At 45.9% G+C, this 19,840-nt stretch overlaps 1 protein-coding gene across 1 annotated transcript in view; it reads left to right on the forward strand.

Annotated features, from left to right (window-relative positions):
- Positions 1 to 19,840, forward strand: part of ATAD1 (ATPase family AAA domain containing 1) — a 283,160-nt gene that overhangs the window by 229,026 nt on the left and 34,294 nt on the right. Inside the window, exon 9 of the mRNA XM_086921956.1 lies at positions 7,541 to 7,674. Within this exon, the coding sequence (XP_086778082.1) occupies positions 7,541 to 7,674 (134 nt within the window). The remainder of the gene's footprint in view (positions 1 to 7,540; positions 7,675 to 19,840) is intronic.

Raw genomic sequence — 19,840 nt, forward strand, 5'->3', positions numbered from 1 at the left:
GTCATCAAAGATCAGCCCTGGGTGACCCTGCCTTCCTAATGCAGCAGCCTACACCTGGGAGCCTGGAAGTGCAGACCTCTGTTAGCAGGGTTAATGTTGGTTCCATTCCTACTATGCCCCTGGACAAAAACAAAAAGAATTAAGGCTTTTGGGAAGAGGTGTTTCCTTCTGTTGTCCTCGCCCTTGGATCAGTCAATGTCTTCTGTTTCTATGCAGATACTCCCACGTATTATGGGACTCGATAGCTAAATTCTTATCAGCAGTTCCAGAGGAATTTGACACTAATTTGGGCAGACTATTTTTTTGGGTTTTGCTTAGGCAGAGCGGTCAGTACTAGTGTGGTGCTCATACGCCCATTGTGTATGATATCCAAAGGCGTCTTGGGTGACATTCAGGTGTCCATAATGTACGTGCTGTTTGACGGGTCTCACCTCTGGGGGGGGGGGTCAACTCGACGGTTTAAAAGAGATTAGAAGTACTGCTCTCTCTCCTAGTCTTTCCACACTCACAAGCGAGTATCACCAATAATTTCTTCCCTTTCGAGGCGTCCCTAGGGACTTTGCCCACTGACTGTGTCAGTGCCCACCACCCCGACAACTGGACCCCCTTTCTCGTCGGGGTAGAGGATCCAGCAGACAATGTTAAGGTCCCCTAGAACAGCGATACTCCCATTCCCTAGCCCCTCTGGCAGTAGCCTCTAAGTCACTTTAATCTGCACTTCGCAACATGACCAAGCCTGTGGGAGACAGAATCAGTCATTTCCACCCTGAGTAGCAACTCATTACATCCGACAGGTGGGACCTGCAAATAATGCAATGAGGCTATGCCCTTCCATTCCTTTCCTTTCAATCCCACTGCAGTTATGAGAAAAGGAGGCATAGAGAGGGTCTCTGGCTTGGAGATTGGAACTGGGTGCTAATTCTACTATGTCTTTGTGCCGAAAAAAGGGCAGCCACAGTTAGTCATAGGCCAACTCCAGACTTCGGCGAACCTCTTTACATCACTGGGGTTCACAATCAAGGCTCTGAAGTTGCACCTGACTGGTTCACATAGGCGCTTTTTCATCTGAGCCTTCCTGGGCATGGTGCGCTTTTGGGCCTTCACTCTGGATCAAAGAGTCAAGGATATTCAGGCTATGATGCTGAGCTTTCAGCCTCAATCCAGGAGGATGATTCGGAGAATTTTGGCCTGCTTACCTTCTGCATCCTGATTGTCGACCATGCCAGAAGGCACATGCTCGCCGTGCAGTGGGAGCAGAAATCTTGGTGGGCCCTGCAGTGAGAGAACCTGTCCGATTTCAGCCAGGTTTTGGAAGAGACTGCAAAAGATCTGCAGTGATTTCTGTTCAACTTCAATTGGACCAGGGGCAGACACCACTTCCTACCCCACCAAGAACGGACGGTGGTGACAGATGCATAACTACCAGTTTGGGGAGGTCATCAGGCTGAAGTGGAGGTCTCGATAGTACCTCATGCAAGACTAAACATGCGGCCTCTAGAAGAATGCTTAGCACGTCAGTTGAATCAAGCACAAGTTCAGCTGACAGATCTAGTGTTGGTAGACAGCTGCACTCATCGCTCTCTGCAGTGGTGGAAAACACATTTATCAAAAGGCTAATAGACACATCTCTCACAGGGTGGGGGGCACACTTACAACAGTTGACAGTTCAGGGTCTTTGGAACTGCAAACAGGAGAACTATCAAATCAACTAACTAGAGCTGCAAGAAGTTCAACTAGCGTGGAAAGCTTTTCTACCTCACCTGGTAAAGAACCTTGTCTTAATCAGAACGGACAATATGACAACAATGTATTTTATACAAAACAGGGGGGCACGCACACTCTACAACTGTCACGCCTCTCTCAGACCATTTGGCGTTGGGCGATTCATCACAAAATCCCTGTACTAGCAGAGCACCTTACAGGCACAGACAACATTTTTGCTGATTGTCTCAGCAGAAAGAAACAACGACTACACGAATGGGAACTTCACCTACAAGTTCTCCTTATGTACTTTCATAAATAGGGATTTACACAAATAGACCTCTTTTCCACAGCACAGAACTCAAAATGCCCAGACTTCGCCTCCAGGTTCCCACACCCTTTATCCAAAGGCAGTGCCCTATGGATGAATTGGTCAGGGATATTTGCTTACACTTTTCTGCCTCTCCCTCTCCTTCCATTTCTAGTTCGGAAACTCAGGCAGACATCTCTCACACTGATTCTCGTAGCGCCCACATGGGCTCGTCAAACTTGGTTCACCACACTGTTGGAACTGTCAGTGGTTCCACATCAGAAGCTTCACATAACATCACATTTTCTCACACAGAACTGTGGAGAAATCGGACATCCAAATCCCGAAGACCTCAACCTTGCAATTTGGCTCCTGAAGTCATAGAGTTTGGTTATCTAAACCTACCACCAGACTGTATCACAATTCTTAAAGAAGCATGAAGATCCACCACTAGAGCATGTTATGCAGCAAAATGGAAAAGATTTGTTATATATTGTAATAATAGTTCAATTGATCTACTAGATGCATCTATACAAAATATTATTTGTTATCTTTTGCATCTACAACGCTTCGGTTTAACCTACACATCTATTCAACTACACCTTGTAGCAGTAGCTGCATATCTTCAAAACCGGCAACATTTATCTTTATTTAAAGTACCTGTGATCAAAGCTTTTATGGAAGGCCTTAAAAGAATAATAACACCCAGAGTACCACCTGCACCTGGCTGGAACCTTAACAATATTCTTACAAGTCTTATGGGCCTTCCGTTCGAATCATTATTCAATTGTTCACTACAATTTCTTTCATGGAAAGATGCCTTCTTAATAGGCATTGCTTCACTAAGATGAGTTAGTGAGTTACAGGCATTGACCTTAGAAGAACCCTTCTTTCAACTGCATAAAGATAGGATTGTTCTTCGTACAAATCCAACATTTCTTTCAAAGGTTGTGTCTGCTTTTCACATCAACCAATACGTTGAGTTACCTATATTCTTTTCGCAACCTGATTCCGTAGTAGAGAGAGCTCTACACACACTTGATGTCAAAAGAGCATTATTGTACTACATTGCTAGTACAAAAGATTTTTCCAAAACTAAACAACTCTTTGTTGCTTTTGCTCCACCTCGTAAATGGTAGCCCATCTTAAAATCTGGCATTTCGAGATGGTTTGTCAAATGTATTCCAACTTGCTATATTAAATCTAAAAGAACTTTAACAGTACCTTCTAGAGCACATTCTACTTTCAAAATAGGAGCTTCTATGGCCTTTTTAGGTAACATTCCCACAGCTGACATATGTAAGGCAGCTTCATGGTCTGCACCACACACATTTACAAAACATTATTGTGTAGATGTGTTGGCACATCAACAGGCTAATGTCGGACAGGCAGTGCTTAAAACGGTCTTTCAAACGACTGCAACACCCACTGGTTAGCCACCGCTTTTGGAGGGTACTGCTATACAGTCTATGCAAAGCATGCGTATCTACAGCACACAACTTGAACGCATTATGTTACTTACCCTGTAAGCATCTGTTCTTGACAGGTAGAGCTGTAGATTCACATGCGCCCTCCTTCCTCCCCGGACACCTATGGCTGTTGCAGTTCTTATTATTCACATTTTATACGGCTGGACATCTCTATACTGCACTTACTCCATTCTCACCCTCTTGTGGGAAAACAATCTAACAATGGAGTTGATGGCCATGCGAACTATCACCCTAAGGAGGAGTCACCTTACCTTATGACTGGAAAGACTTCTTTGAAGAAAAACAACTTGCAAACATCCGGACCCAACACTAGTAGCCAGGAGTATGTAAAGCATGTGGAGCTAAAGCTCTACATTCCAAGAACAGGGTAAGTAGCATAATCCTTACTGCAGTATCTAATACATTGAATTTAAATGCTGTACAAAAAAAATGTGTGAACAATTAGCGTCATAAATTTTACATATTCCTATAAATATGATTAAAGAAAGCAAAGTGCACTAGCTCCATAAAGTTTTGGTGAATTGCAAGATAAAAAAAAGATAGCCAAACATCCAAGTTCATACATTTTCTAGCAACTTCTCCAGAACAACTGTATACACATACACATACACACAATATACACACATTTATACATATACACATACATGTAACCCTGCATGGGTGCATGTACACTGCTCAGACTGACATGGTAACCAACTAAGTCCTAGAAAAAAATATTATAGACCAGATATATGGTGCCATAAACTGTTTGATCAAAGTAGGGCGGTTAAATGATCAATTTCATGCATTTATCTTGCTTTCTCCTTGACAAGTGCCTTTACACTGCATCCATTATATAAAATACTGGCATCTGCTTACACATCTTGTGATCTGCATACTTACTGTCCGAATATGAGCAGTAACCAACTATTTGGTAGATGAATTATGTGAACAAAATGTAAGAAAAGTATTAATGCCCATAAAGTAGAACAACCATTACTGGTAACTTTTCCATCCCTCAAAGCCCATGGAATTTAAAGGCTTTGATCACTCCTTTGCATGATAGCTCACAAAATGAATCAACTAGGGCCATTGAATCTCCCAAACAATTCTAGTCTAAGAACGTAACAGGAGCCATGATAAGATCTTGCATTATGAAGTCTTTACTAAGAATGTTTTCCTGCAGCAGGGTGAACCCCTGTGATAAACATAGCAATGTATGCCCACAGCATCCGTGCAGACACAGATGTCAATCTTATTGGCTCTCATGCATTTAATGGCACAACATAGGATGGACCTAATGTGCATTCTGGCTTCAGTCAACTACAAACTGCCCTCTTAAATCGAAACAAGCGACAAATCTGTCTTGGACAGCCTGCTGTTAATAGTTACACGAAAAGGATACCTGCAGTTCCAGGTGACCGTCAAGGACCAAATGAAGGTGAAATGGCAGAAACGCAGTTTGTTTGTAAAAACATAAACCAAAAAACACCCTTGCATACAAAAATAGCACCACAGAGAAATGTTGACTTCTTTCAGACTACTAAATCCACTTGTTTTATCTGTGTTTGATATATTATTCTGTAACTAGGCTTTGTATATTTAACCCCTTCGCTGCGGCGGCTATTCCGCCGCAGCGCTAAAGGGGCGGGGCGGCCGCATGCTGGTGACGGAGCCGCTCCGTCACCAGCCGCGGTTGAGCTATGCTGGTGACGGAGCGGTTCCGTCATGACCCGCCCCGCTCATTAGAACGCCCGCGCAGGCGCGTAATCAGCGCCGCGCAGGCGCGGCGGCTGGGCCATGGCGGAACCGCTCCGTCATCAGCACAGCGCACCCGCAGCTGATGACAGAGCGGTTCCGTCATCAGCATGCAAAGGGTTAAGAATGTGGTTTGTTTAGTTGCATTGTATTGTAGGATTTATATATTACTTACTCCCCCCCCCCCCCCCCATGCGGGCTCTCAAGCGCATGTCTGCATGGGTAGTAGCACACTACACCATGTAGGGTGTGTGGTTGGAAGGATATTGTCTTTTTTTTTTGTATCCAGTGTGGGAAGTGTTTATATGTTGGGTGTTGTGACCACCGAGGTACGGTTATCGTGTTATGGGACACAGCGTATTGAATGATGAAGTGTGAGAGACGTGCATTTTTGGGTTTTCAGTATGGTGGTGTCTTTCAACAGCTCTGCAAGTCCCATTATGGTATTTCATATGATATAGTCTACTTAGCTGGTTACTGCACTGGGTTATCCAATCTGAGATTTGGTATATAGCTGTGGTCCTGCGCTGGCATGGGTGGAAGGAGGGGAAGTGGAGAGATCTGTTGAGATGGGCATTTTTATTATCATTCTATCCCAGAGTGTCATTATGAGATGTAAAGACGTGGTCACATAGTATAGATTTTTTGAGGCCTGCAGTGGTGAACTCTATTAAAGTGCTCCAAATTATCTAGCAATGTGGGACCGGTCTCTTCAGTTGTTCCATTTCTGCTAATTTAGTGATGTCTGTTTTTTTTTGTGGTGGCACAGTGCTGTTGATGGACAACCCTCATAGAAGATATATGTCTTGTGTGAATTTAAGAGATATAAGTTATAATTTGTTGCTGACCGCTTCATATTATGGTTTTAGGATTATTGTGGGCTGTAACAGTTACATATGCGAGTACATAACTATATAATGACACAGCGAACCATGGGTCAGCCCTTCTTAGCTTACCTGCATTCAAAAGCAGTTTGCTGAGTTGTTTGCAATTTGTGGGTTGTAAGCAGAGGATTGCACAACAGGGTGCAACTGTTTTCTGGGCTATGTTGCCAGGATGTGGGTGGTGTGGTTATCTAGGAAATATCCATGCTTTCAACTGTTTTTCGAAGTGTATGTGCTCCTAGGTGCTTCTAATGTTGGCTGGTAGTGAATTCCAGAGCTTGGTGGCTTGTACTGAGAAAGCAGGGCTTCCTATGGATTTCTTATGGTAAGGTTGGTTAAGTGGTGCAAGCCTAGAGCGCAGTGGTCTGTTTGGTTTGTATTGGTTGAATTTGACTTGTAGGCATAGCAATCTTTTCCGTGGGAGGCCTTGAGCATTGCCCTTCTAGCTATAGGTAGCCAGTGGACCGATTGCAGAACTGCAGTCATGTGTTCTCTTGGGTGAAGGCAGAGAAGAAGCCTTGCTGCAGCATTTTGGATCAGTGCGTGCCACAATGTGTGTAGGAATACAATTATGTCTGGTAGATATTTTAATAGTAATTTTTTAAGAATCCTTCGGTCTTCTTTCTTTTTAGTCTTTTTCATTTTGTTTCTGTTGAGAGTCCCAAAAGAACGTATTTGATTATTACGAACTCTAGAAAGTTGTGATATAGTGAGATGATTGGAACAAAAGACATATTCTGGAATTCCGCAAGTCTTCCTTACCCCAAACAGTGACAGATGTTCTAAGTATGGGCTTCTATGAAACATAACCACGTTGGAGTGCTTATGTAACTGATAGGTAACATGTTGTTGGTAGTAATTTCCACAGTTTCCAGTGTAGATCACAACTTAAACCTGCTCACCATTTATTGTGGAAGCGCTGCATGAGCCAGAAGGTATATTAATCCAAAACGAAAGAATGTCCTACAATGGAACAACCAGTAAAAGCCTTGCAAGCCAGCAAGTGCTAAAGTATAGCAGTTAAGTTCACTTAATAATGATAATAATAATACTTTATTTGATTTGTGAAAATCATAAAAGGGTGGATCTTACCACCATGAAATAGACATTAACATCTTTGAATCGGCATAAAAACAGCTTAAAATCACGTAGAAAAATAATATAGTAAAATAACACAAAACATAGCAAAATGCACAGATACATAGTTAAGTTCACTTCTCTTTCGGGATTGCTCATGGAAGGTTTATCAAAACCAGGCTTAGATGCCTAACAGTATTAAAAGTAACTATTTTAAATATAAACTAGAGCATTGTTTTGACTTATTAACTAATTGTCTGGCTTTCACTTGATTATCTTGAAGTGTTCGACATAACAGGCCTTCTTTTAGAGACCTAACGCTTATAAATTTCAATCCACAGGTGGATCGACATTTGGACATGCAGCAAGTTGCAAAAGAAACGGACGGGTTTTCTGGAAGTGACTTGAAAGAAATATGCCGTGATGCTGCACTTCTCTGTGTCAGGGAATATATAAACTCTTCAGCAGAAGATGGGTTAGTACTCTGAAATCTTGCTTTAAAAATGCTGCTCTAGAAGTGAAACTGCAAATTCAAATGGACAGGTTGTAGCCTGATCCATTAGTAATTACAACATGTTAGTGCACAATATCAAATTACTGCTCTCTTCTGTGTGTTATATCTGCCTCTTACAAAGTTGCTCTGAAAGGAGTAAATGAGAGTACAATATCTGCACTTTATATGCATACAAATGGTAGAATTGAACGGTGGTTGATGCACCCAATACCCTAGCGCGCTTGCACCACTGTGATATAAAAACAAGCATTGGCATAGCCAATAGGTCTCGCCTTTGGAACCTTATAAGCGTTTAGCCATGCAACAGTTGATGTTGTTGCACCAAGGATATTGTGCTGGATAACTACACACTTATAACGTCCCAAAGGCGAGACCTATTGGCTATGCCTTTAAATTAGGTATCAGTAACTCCCGTTATGTAAAGCGAATAGACAAGGCTGCCCCGAGAACGCAAAGAGCTATGCTACGAGCGGCAGTTTGCAGTGGCACCTTCGTACTCGCACACATATTTCAATGTTTGCTTTTTAGAACTGTGTTCCGGGTCCGTACTTATAAGCCCTTTCTTTTTGGTACGTGTCCGCTCCTGCATAGATAGGACTGTCCGTGTGTGAAAGGCGCCCTGTGCAGTGACACTAATAACACATCCTGCCATGTGTAAGGTGCAGCAACCCTTTCGGTATGTGGCTTTTTTACAGTTCTTTGATAATAGTAGTAGTATTAATAAGATTAGCAAGAATCTCATTAATTTAAATAACAGTAGTAAGGGCGAATCTCTGTCCGCCCATGCTTACGAGGTCACAATAACAGCGGGGCATCTGAAGAGGTCTGTCTGTGTCAGAACTGACAGCATTGATGGAGCTCGGACAATGAAAATGGCGAAGATACAATAAAAATAACCCAACCTAGAGCATGAGTGGAAAACACCCCCAGTTCCCTTCGCTGGCCACGCACTCTTGCGGCCCCTCTTTTAGTGCAGCTGATATTCCTTCTATACCTGTGTCTTGTAGTACTGCCTGACATTGGCCCGGCCCCTCTGATCCGACTCTTCACGACGGTGACTAACTCTGATGACAAACAGCCCAGGAGTGCCCTGCGGCCCGGCTGGTGTACAGCACACAGGAGACATCTGTAGTCTAGGTGCTAGGGCTGATGGAAATCATTGCCTCCGGAGCCCTGGGCCTTTGTGTCACTGAGGGTGATGCCACATTGCGCCACTGCCCGTTGCTCTGGGTGATGGTGGGTAGTATTGTGTGCGCGCGCTTACATATTCTGTGACGCATGAGCCACACATCAACTCTGTATGTGAGGTAGCTGGCCAGCACACAACGCAGCAGCCTACTGTGCTTCATGTGGTAGGAAACCGAGAAGTGCGTGGCGCATGTGTGCGTTGCCATACACAACAAGATGGATGTCTGTGCACCCTCTATGCCGTGATACACAGCACAGCGGTACAAAAGGGGGTGGTGATGGACGGAGCATCTGAACCAATCAAACACTCGCACCCGGTCAACAGATCTGGGTTCAATCCATCACCGTTCTTTAGCCTACTCTGCCACCCCAGTTCAGACATGGCCATATGCAAATCAGTCTGACCCTGTGCCTCATAGGAACAGTCCATCCCAAGCTGCCAAGCCATGCCTTCCCTGGACCGGAAACAAGCTTCCTAGGACCGGTTTATGGCATTACAGCCGTCTTCAGCCAGGCTTGCTTGAATCCAGTGGCAAAGTGAGCACGGGACTCACGTCTAAGCATACCCTGCTAATTTATGGCGAACAAAGAGGTACAAAAGGGGGTGGTGATGGACGGAGCATCTGAACCAATCAAACACTCACACCCAGTCAACAGATCTGGGTTTAATCCATCACCGTTCTTTATCCCACTCTGCCACCCCAGTTCAGACATGGCCATGTGCAAATCAGTCTGACCCTGTGCCTCATGGGAACAGTCCAGCCCGAACTGCCAAGCCATGCCTTCCCTGGACCGGAAACAAGCTTCCGAAGCGCTGACTCACTGCATTCATTCTGTATACATCGGCAAGTTAAATGCCGGCAGCTGCATTCATTCTATATACATCAGCGAGTTAAATGCGGGCGCCTAACATCCGAAGTGTTCAGCAGGTCACTCCCCTTAGCTCAAATGTTGGCAGCTTACACAAACATAAAAGCTAGTGTTTAGAGATATACAGGGTCTGTGCAAGGCAGCAGCAATTCATACTACAAACAGATAAAAAAGCTTTGAGTTCCAAACCAAGTTGGGAACGCGCCTTCTAATGAAAGCGCCAAGGAAGCCTGACACAAAACAGATGGCCCGACACAAAACGAGGGCCCCTGCGAGCCGCTGCTGTCTCCAGAGAACAAAACATTCTGGCAGTAAACCTTTCAAAAGAAGCTGGGACATCCACACGCCTTTGGCCAGTTGCGTGCTGCAGCCAGACGCAAAGGCCTATCGCCTGTGAGCAACACACACACGAGCTTCTAAGAAAGCTGAAGTGATTCCAAGAGGTCGCTTTCCAAAGCAGCGCATGCGCTGTGCTAGGCTCGACCTAAAAAGGGCATGCTGAAAGATCTACAGATCTTGGCCACTGGAATCTGTCAGGCTGTTTTATCCACTTTTTCACCATGAGTTCTGCAGCACGTCAAAAGGTGGCCATCTGCCATCTTAAGTTCTTTTCATGTTTTTAGTTTTGCCATGACAATCTGTCATTTGTCAGTGGGCAACAAGTACTGTCAAACTCTGAAACACCTTAATTAAGTTGCCCTTCACACTTATGTAAAGAAATACGTAAATTAAAGACCCATGTACCGGTACATACCCATTGTTAGCCATAAGGATCTCCTAGGTTACTACCCGTTCTTTTTTCAGAAGCTTTACTTTATAAGGGCAGAGTAAAATTTGTTAAGTATTTATTATAGAAAATCCCTTAACAGATGAAAAAAATCAGTAATTTCTTGGTTCATTTTTTTCTTGCACTACGCACAATCTTGGCACAGTTCTAGGGTATGTATCTGCTTTTGAAAAAATGTTTTTGTAGTGGCGCTGTGGAACTGCCATAGAGTAGATTTACTTTGCCAAGTCTACCTACCAGAACGGCACTCTTCATATTTGTAAGTACAATGAAACAAGTTTGCTGAAAGTCCCCCAGCCAATTGTAAAACAATCGAGAGCAGCAATGCCACAAAGACGGGAATTGTTCGAGCCACAGGCCCCTGAATCTGGCTCTGCCTGATGGATTAATGTGTTTGTACAGCACAAATGGCAAGCACACAGTAAGGACCTGCAAGTTTCATGAAATAAGTGGGAACGGTGTCTGGCTTCAGACAGCTGCTACCAGTGAATGAGCCACTAAATGGTAGACTCAGTATGAAGTGGGCCATTTTAGGCGAAGTTTGTGTGAGCAGACCAATCAATTTCTTGAAAGGTGCTGAGGTGCTAATGAATCATGCTGCCTTCTGCTTGAGAAAACTTTTGCCTCGAGACTCCAGAATGGGCCCCTCATGTAAGAAAAAGGGTGAAGCTATGTTTCCCTGCTCTTAGGCAAATGATTTAAATTAATCATCTTGACTGTCACCCTCTAAATGTACCATACTTGTATTGCTGCAAAAGATTGACAGTGGGTCTGTGTAAACAATCAGTTCAACAACCTGAACACATGCAGTCCAAAAGGGTCTAAAACCTAGAAGCAGGAATGCGAGCAAGGCCAACAATCGAAATGTGAGGTTGGACAGCTATCACCGAATTGTAGAAAACACAGGAAAAAATGAGCAAAGAGAACCTGGTCGTCTGAACTTTCTTGTGGTGGCTTAAAATGTATGTAAGTAAAATGTATGTAAGAGCTTGGGTTAAAAAGTTAAGTGGTCAGACCCAGTTGCGGATAATAGAATAGATTCTTTTGATTATGAAAAAAATAAGTTTCACAATGTCATCAAGTAAGAGCAAAGGTCTGACTGCAACTGCAGTATGAGCTAGTGAGACGATGAAAGCTGTAGGTAGGTGACTCAGGGTCTGCACAATAGACAATAATGCACTGCTTTCCAAAGGTCTTTCCAGTCACTGAGTATAAATAGAAAGAAAATGAAGGCAAGAGGGACTCCACCTCGCATTATGTTCCAAGGAAGGCATTAATTATCAGCATAGTACTAACCATGTATTCTCTGGAGGGGCGGGAACACAAAAGAAATTTATGTCACTCGAGTAGTGGAAAATCAAAAATAGGAAATGGAATTTATCCGGCTTTAGGAATGGCAGCTGGCTTGTTGCCAGAAATGTTTTTAGGGGCTTTTAAGTCTGCATTGTTGAAGGGCAGCATCCCTTCTATAGAAATTTGTGTATATAGGGTTGGGTTAATTAGCATTCGTAAGCTGTGGCAAGGATTTCTGATCCTTCTACCCGTAGATTGCTTACTTTATGAATACCCCCAGATCGCCACGATCCAATCAATTGGGATGTTTTTTTTTTCTTTCAAAGTAACTGCTCCCACACAATCCAACTCTGCGGCGACCCCATACTAACCCCAAGGTGATCGTGCAGTTCTACACTAGGACTTCAGTTCCTTATTTTCCACGCCATTAATGAAGATCTGAACTCCACTCCCAACTTAGTATGTTTTCACAGATGCCAAAATTGCATTGTCAAATAGAGTGTGCTAGGGAAATGTTTCTCAAAAATCCACAAGCTTCAGCCCATTCTACGACTGCAGGGAGCAAATGTCAGTCACAGATCCATATAATGCCGGCCTATGGGGCCTCGAGTCTGGGCATTACTCAAAATAGCGGGACAAATGCTCTCTGACGCACCTTAAGACTATGAGGGAGCATAAGACGATGCTCTGCCATTGAAAACAAGAAGGGAGGTAGGTTGCTCTTCAAACAGTGGACATGATCCAAAGTGCTGGCCTGCTTTTGCTCCAGGTACTGCGCGAAGTCTCCTTCCTCAGGTAAGTCTGAGATCTAGTTCCACAACAAGAACTGCCACAAGAAGTGAAGGAAGTCCAAGGTAATTTATCTCCATCCTGCTTTTTATGTTCCAGCATGAATTTGCCTAGTCTGCGCTCCAGAGGACGGATTCAGAGGCTGATGCTAGTGCACCCTGATATCCTGACAAACATCAACCCCACAACAAACAGAGGCCTTTACAATTTTCTGTCCCATCTGTCTACTTGTCGGCACCAGACATGTCTCCTCTGTGGTACCAGAGTACTTGTTTTCAACAGTCTCCGCTCTAAGCCAGACTCCAATGGCACCCAGATGGGATCTTATCCAAATGTTAGTTTTTGCTCAAATCTTGCCCTGCACCATGCCAATGTACCACTATGATATTACCATAACATTTTAGAGGCAGCCAGCTCCACCTCAGACTTCCCTATGTTGGAGAAACACCAGCATCTTCATCAGTACCGATGTTATTGCAAACTGGAAGCCCTGTTTGGCTCAGATACTGCTGCTGTTCAAGACTCCAATATGAATTGGATGAGGATTAAGAGGACACGTTGATCCCGCCAACTACATTGATGCTGGCTTTACCTAGAAATACAGAATGCTAGTGGCCTAGACATTACACCTGAAACAGAATTGGACTCCACTGAAGAGTGTGTCTCCTTCACTGTAGTAGTCCACAGAGTAGCAGAAATGTTGATGCTGAACTACTTACTATTGAGACTAAAGCAAGCCTGTTGACTGAGATTCAGAAGCCTGGACCTGCGAATTCAGAGCCCTAGCTGCCCTTTAGAGGACCCCTGACAAACACCTTAATGACAACATGGACTAAGCTGTATTTCGGGCCCCCATTGGTTGACATGTGGCTAGGTCTCCTACGCCTGCCCCTAGAAACCTCTCCTTTTTTTTATCAGCACGCTACCTCTGAGAATTTGGTCGTCCAAGTTTCTACAAGCAAGGTCAACATCAAAGCATTTCAGCCGCACTGCTGGACAGTGAATCAAAATGCATTGATGCCTTTGGGAAGAAAGTATTTTCTAGAAGAGTCTTTCCTTCCGCCATCTAAGTCATGATGTCCTTGAATGCTGTCTATCTTCTGAGTCTGGAAGCTCGTGCTCTTTGGGACATGGCCTGTGAGGTTTTACTGGCCCTCCCTTGATTATTCAGGAACACCTTTGACCAGACAATCCAAGATTAGCAGGAGGCAGCAAAACATGTCAGACTGTTTGTGTTGGTCAGTTGTAACTAGTTTCTTGATTAGGCTTCATGCCTGGATGCATGCAACAGGATTCTACCAATGATGTGAAGGCATCCCCTATAAATATGCCATTTGACAGTTTAAGGTTTTCGGGAAAAGGTGAGCTCTGCTCTGGAGCACTTTACGGAGATTATGGTTATTCCCTGTTCATTAGGTTTACTTTACCTGGCCCATGAATTCCTCCAACAGTATTGACAATTCATGGGATGCTTTCAGGGTCTTGACTACCAATAAAGGCAGCCCTCCTAACCCGTGCAACAGCAAACACAGCCTTCCTTTTTGTGGCACAAGAGGACACAGCGGGTCAATGGATGACATCAAAGGAAGTCATTTTCTTTTTCTCTTCACCTACTGTAGCTGTGGTTAAGCTGATTCGATTTACACTTCCATAGTAATGGTAGGGAACAGTATCTGATTTTTCTTCCCAGGCTAGCGTGCTGTTACTTTAGATCATATTCCAACTGTTTCAGTTCATACTTCAGCAAAGCAGACTTCTATTCTTGCACAGGAATTCTAGTCATTACTGGCCAAAGGGGCCAGAGAGAAGGTCGCTGAATGCTACGCCCACAATTTCTTTGGGGGGGAAATCGAAAAAAGACAGCGACTTTAGGACAGTTATAAACCTCTTGCTCCTAAACGTATTCCTTTGGAAGGACCGGTTCGAGATGTTACCTTTAGTCCAGGATCTTTCTGCCTTGAATCTAGTAGACTGAATGGTATACTTCAACTTGCAGAAAGCGTATACAGAGCGTACACCGATTTGGTGTTCTATCCTTCAGTCTCACCTCAGCCCTTTCAAGTGATGGTAGTGGTTCAATCCGGTCAGAATATATGTATTCCCATTCATCAGCAATTTGCTGCTGAAGGCGGAGTTTTAGTAGGTGATGGACCACCTGCGGATGACTGTTACCCTTCTCTCATCTCTGGGGTTCTCGATCAAAGAGCCTACATTGCACCTGTAATACTTAGAACATCCTCTTTGTAGGTGCCATCCTGAACACTGGTATTCAAAGCCTTTTCAACTCTGACCAGAGAGTCCAGGACATTCGGAATATGATCCCAATGCTTTTTTTTTTTTAACTAATTTGTGGGTTCTGGCGCGGATGGTTATCCAGTATTAGGGGTGTCTTTCATAGATTCACATGCCTGAATCATTCCCCGTCGTCGAGACGGGAGCCTCCGGTACATAGAAAAGTAATGTCCTATAGACATACATAGAGAAAATAGGCCTAAGGACCTCACCTTAGTAGCCTATCCTTGTCCTTATGCAAAAAGGACCAAAGTCTTAGAGTCAGCCAATCAGCTATGACCTCCCTCTAGAACCTTCCTGGGAGGAGCCTCAGTCCCTCAGATTTTCTACCGCACGTTGTGCTAGGGAGTCTCCAGCCTGAGCTCTCCTCAGGATTTATTTCAAACCATCTACTTAACTTTTGGAAGTGTTTCTTCATTCTACATCTAAAAGGATTACTTCAGTCCACTTATTCCTGCAGTAAGTGTTTTCTTTCAACTGCTTCTACAATGTCTGAATCCCAGAAGAAAGCCCTTTTCAGGGCCTGCACTTCATGTGGGAAGAAAAGGCTCCATGTGGAGGATAAGCATGCCCTGTGCTTATATTGCCTCTATCCAGACCACGTCCCTGCAGACTGCAGAATATGTAGGTCTTTCCATAAGAGGACCGTAAGAGACAGGGAAGGTCGCCTGCTCATCTGGCTTGACAGGCTCAAGGAGAGAGACAACTTGGAATCTTCAGAGGGCAGCGTTTCCAGGACCTCAGAAGTCTCTCTAAAGAGGCCAAGGGTAACTTCCCCTAGCCCCTCAGACACTCCTCCTAAGAAGGCACAAAAGAAGTCTTCAGAGGCAAGATCTACGACATATTCAGTGTCTGCCAAAGATGCCCAGACTTTTAAGAAGCCTGCTCAGTCATCTAGCAGGCATGCGCAAAGGATTACCACGGCGACAACCACTGTGTCGACGACGACAGCGTCGACGGCTTCCTCATCGACGACGACAACTCCATCATCGTCGTCAGCAGGTAGACCTATTTCATCTATTGTCCTGCTAAAATCGTCGTCGACGTCAAACCTCGTCGACGACGGCGTCGTCTATGAAGAGCCCACCGTCGACGACGGTGACGTCGATGAAGAGCCCACCGTCGACGATCGCGTTGACGACGAAGGCGTCGACGAGGGCATCGACGCCGAAGGCGTCGACTACGAAGACGGCAAAGACGTCGACGACGGGCTCACCGTCGACGAGTGCACCGACGACGACCCCACCGACGTCGAGGTCATCGTCGACGACCAAAATGCCGTCTATGGAGATACCGTCGACGAAGACCTTACCGTCGACGAAGACACCGTCGACGGATGACTCGTCGTCGACACTGGCCCTTTCTGAGCCATGGAAGAAGTCCAAGCTCGTAGAAGTGTCGTCTCTAACGCTGCCACCGTCGACGACACCAGCGACGACGGCAGGAACTTCTACATCAAGTTCTGCGTCTGGCAAGGTAGCCAAGCAGCAAATTACGCCGGAAACCACGTCTCCGAGTAAAGTGCAAACGCAGTTGCCTTCAGAAATCTTCCAGAGTGAGGAATCTGAGGAAGAGGAACTCCTGGATCCAGCTACTTCCATTTCGGACCTTCATGTCAAATGCCAGAGCACAGACGAAGAACAGGAGGAGATGGCTTACCAGGAACACTCTGTCCACACTAGTGTTCGCACGGAGGTCACCCCGATGGTATGCCTGCCGGCATCTCTTGTCAATGACCTGAAATACCTTATACAGGATTACAAGCAACGCTTCCCGGAAACACCAACAACGGAAAGTGGGAATCAGACGCCTGCAGTGAATAAACCAGCGTCGGCCCCAAAACAGTCTCAACCTCTCCCTCAAACCCACCGTGAGAGAATCCAACCTCAGGTGGTAGTATCGTCAGACGAAGATGATGATGAGGATGAATTGGAAGAAGGAGAGGTCCAGGAAATCCACTCTGCCCATGATGAGGAGGATGAGTATGTGGCATCTTCCCCAGCTTCACCCCAACCACGCCAAGCGGATTCACCACCTGTGGATATTGGCAGCTTCCATAAAATTGTGGAAAGGGCGGCAAAGCGATTCCATATGGTTATGAAATCAACTGAAACTGAATGCTTCTTGCACGATTTCAAGGAGCAGACGCAGAAGTCAACGAAATCTATTCCAATAATAGAATTCCTGTGGGAGCAAGGCAAGAAACTAATGCTGACGCCCGCTTCTGTACCTGCGGTTGTTCCACGCCTGGACAAAAAATATAAAGCCCCACTTACAGCGGCAGCTTGCCTCAATGGACACCCGAAACCAGATTCGGTGGTTACGCAGGCAGCCCAGAAGAACTCCCGCAACCCTTCCTCCCCTCTGTCAGCACCTCCGGACAAAGAGGGCAGGAAGTTGGACACGATCGGAAAACGATTTACGACATCATCGGCCATGACCATCAAGGTGGCCAATTCCATAGCTCTATTGGGGCGTTATAATCGCCAACTCTGGGAAGACATAGTCCCCTATTTAGCGGACACAGTCCAGGGTGAAGTCAAGGCACTGCTTACGGAGGGTCAAACCTCAGCAGCGGAAAAAATTGACTGTGCTATTGATGCAGATATGACCGGCTTTCGTCAACTTGCTGGAGCAGCAGTCCTACGCCGTCAAGGATGGTTTAACCCCTTCTGTGCTGATGACGAGCCCAGGCTCGTCATGCAGCACGGTGCTCGTGTGCTGGTGACGAGCCTGGGCTCGTCATGAGCCGTGGAACTCTCACACGCGGGGCTAATTTCCCCGCTGTGCTGAGCGTTCCATTGCGCGGGCGTGGTCATGACGAGCCCAGGCTCGTCACCAGCACACGAGCACCGTGCTGCATGACAGGCTGGGCTCGTCATGAGCACAGCGGCGCCGTGCGCTGCCCCCCTCCCCCCGCGCTGTGGGGAAATTAGCCCCGCAGCGAAGGGGTTAAAGCGACATCGTTCCGACAGGAGGTGCAATCAAAAGTGCTTGACATGCCCTTCGACGGCCAGCACCTTTTTGGGGACAAGATCGATGAAGCACTACAAACCATAAAGAAGGACACCGATACGGCCAGGGCACTGGGTACCTTGCAGGCGCGGAACCAGTCCTTTCGAGGCAACAGATCCAGAGGACAATCCTCTTACCGAGGTTCCTATCAGAATAGGTCCTCTTACTCCTACCAAAATAAAAATCAATACCAACAAAAACACCAACAGAGTCGTCAGTCTTCCTACGGAAGATCAAGCTTCAGGGGCAAAAATCAGAAGAGGGGCACTGGCGGCCGCCAGTGACCTATTACTCCAGCCAGTCCAGCCACCCTATCCCTCATTACAAATTGGAGGAAAATTGACCCATTTCCTCACAAATTGGCAACTCATCACCACAGACCGGTGGGTTCTCCAAATAATAAGATTCGGCCATTCCCTGGAATTCACCACCATCCCTCCTACAACACCTCCCCGCAGACGGACACACAAACATCTACGCCTGCTTCTCCAAGAAATTTCTGTGATGCTACGGAAAGGTGCAATCGAACGAGTTCCAACACCTCTGAAAGGGAAAGGCTTCTATTCCCACTTCTTTCTTGTACACCAGAAGGAGGAAAAATGGAGGCCCATTCTGGACCTCCGAGCGCTCAACGCTTTCCTACGGAGCCAATCGTTCAGGATGGTGACCATTCAAGAAATACTAGGCATGCTGGAAAAAGGGGATTTCATGACATCTTTGGATCTCCAAGATGCCTACTACCATATCCCCATCCTCAAGTGTCACAGAAAATTCGAAGTCGCAGGACAACATTACCAATTCAAGGTCCTGCCGTTTGGCCTCAAGTCCGCGCCGCGGATTTTCACAAAGTGCCTTGCACCGGTGGCAGCTTTCCTGCGTCAAATGGGTCACCAAGTCTTCCCCTACCTCGACGATTGGCTGGTGAAGGCACCCTCAGCTATAGGCGCGACCGAATCCTCCAACGCCTGCACCAATCTTTTTCAAAGGCTAGGATTAACTCTCAATCTCAAGAAATCCTGCATGATCCCTACAACAAACATTATCTTCCTCGGGGCGACCTTGGACACTGAGTGCGCAATTGCCTTCCCCTCGATGGAAAGGACAAACAAGATAATATCTCTGGCCATGGCTGTGGCGTCAAAGAAGAGCCTAAAAGTCCGGACCTACAAGTCTCTCTTGGGTATGATGTCTTCCTGCATACTCCTCATCCCTCACTGCAGACTCAGGATGCGCCCATTGCAGGAGGCCCTCACGAACCAATGGACCCAGAGTACAGGTTCTTTCCAGGACGTTGTAAAAATAACGCCAAAAATATCCAAGAATCTGGACTGGTGGAGGTGTCGCAAGAATCTATCTGTAGGGCTGCCATTTCTACTTCCGGCAACACCTCTGGTGGTCACCACGGACGCCTCCCTGGAAGGATGGGGCGCTGTCCTCCAAGACCTTCGGATAAGCGGCAAGTGGGCCACTCAGGAAAAACAGCTCCACATAAACCTTCTGGAACTGAGAGCTGTGTATCTGGCTCTGCAGGCCTTTCTACCACGCATCCAGAACTCCCAGGTGCTCGTCAAAACGAACAACACCACGACGATGCACTATCTCAACAAACAGGGAGGAACGCGTTCGCTCACTCTATCACGCGAATCGCAGAAGATCTGGAACTGGCTACTGCTACATGGAATCACGTTCAGAGCGGACTATGTACCAGGCAAGGACAATACCATCGCGGACGCCCTGAGCATGCAAAAATCCCTCTCCCACGAGTGGGAACTAAGCGAAAGCGCACTGACTCACATATTCTCTCAATGGGGAGTCCCAGGAATCGACCTGTTTGCCACCAGGGGGAACGCCAAATGCCCAAACTACGCAAGCTGGCATCCACAACAAGGATCA

This window comes from Lissotriton vulgaris, chromosome 5, assembly GCF_964263255.1.
Source record: "Lissotriton vulgaris chromosome 5, aLisVul1.2, whole genome shotgun sequence".
In the NCBI taxonomy this organism is placed as follows: Eukaryota; Metazoa; Chordata; class Amphibia; order Caudata; family Salamandridae; genus Lissotriton; species Lissotriton vulgaris.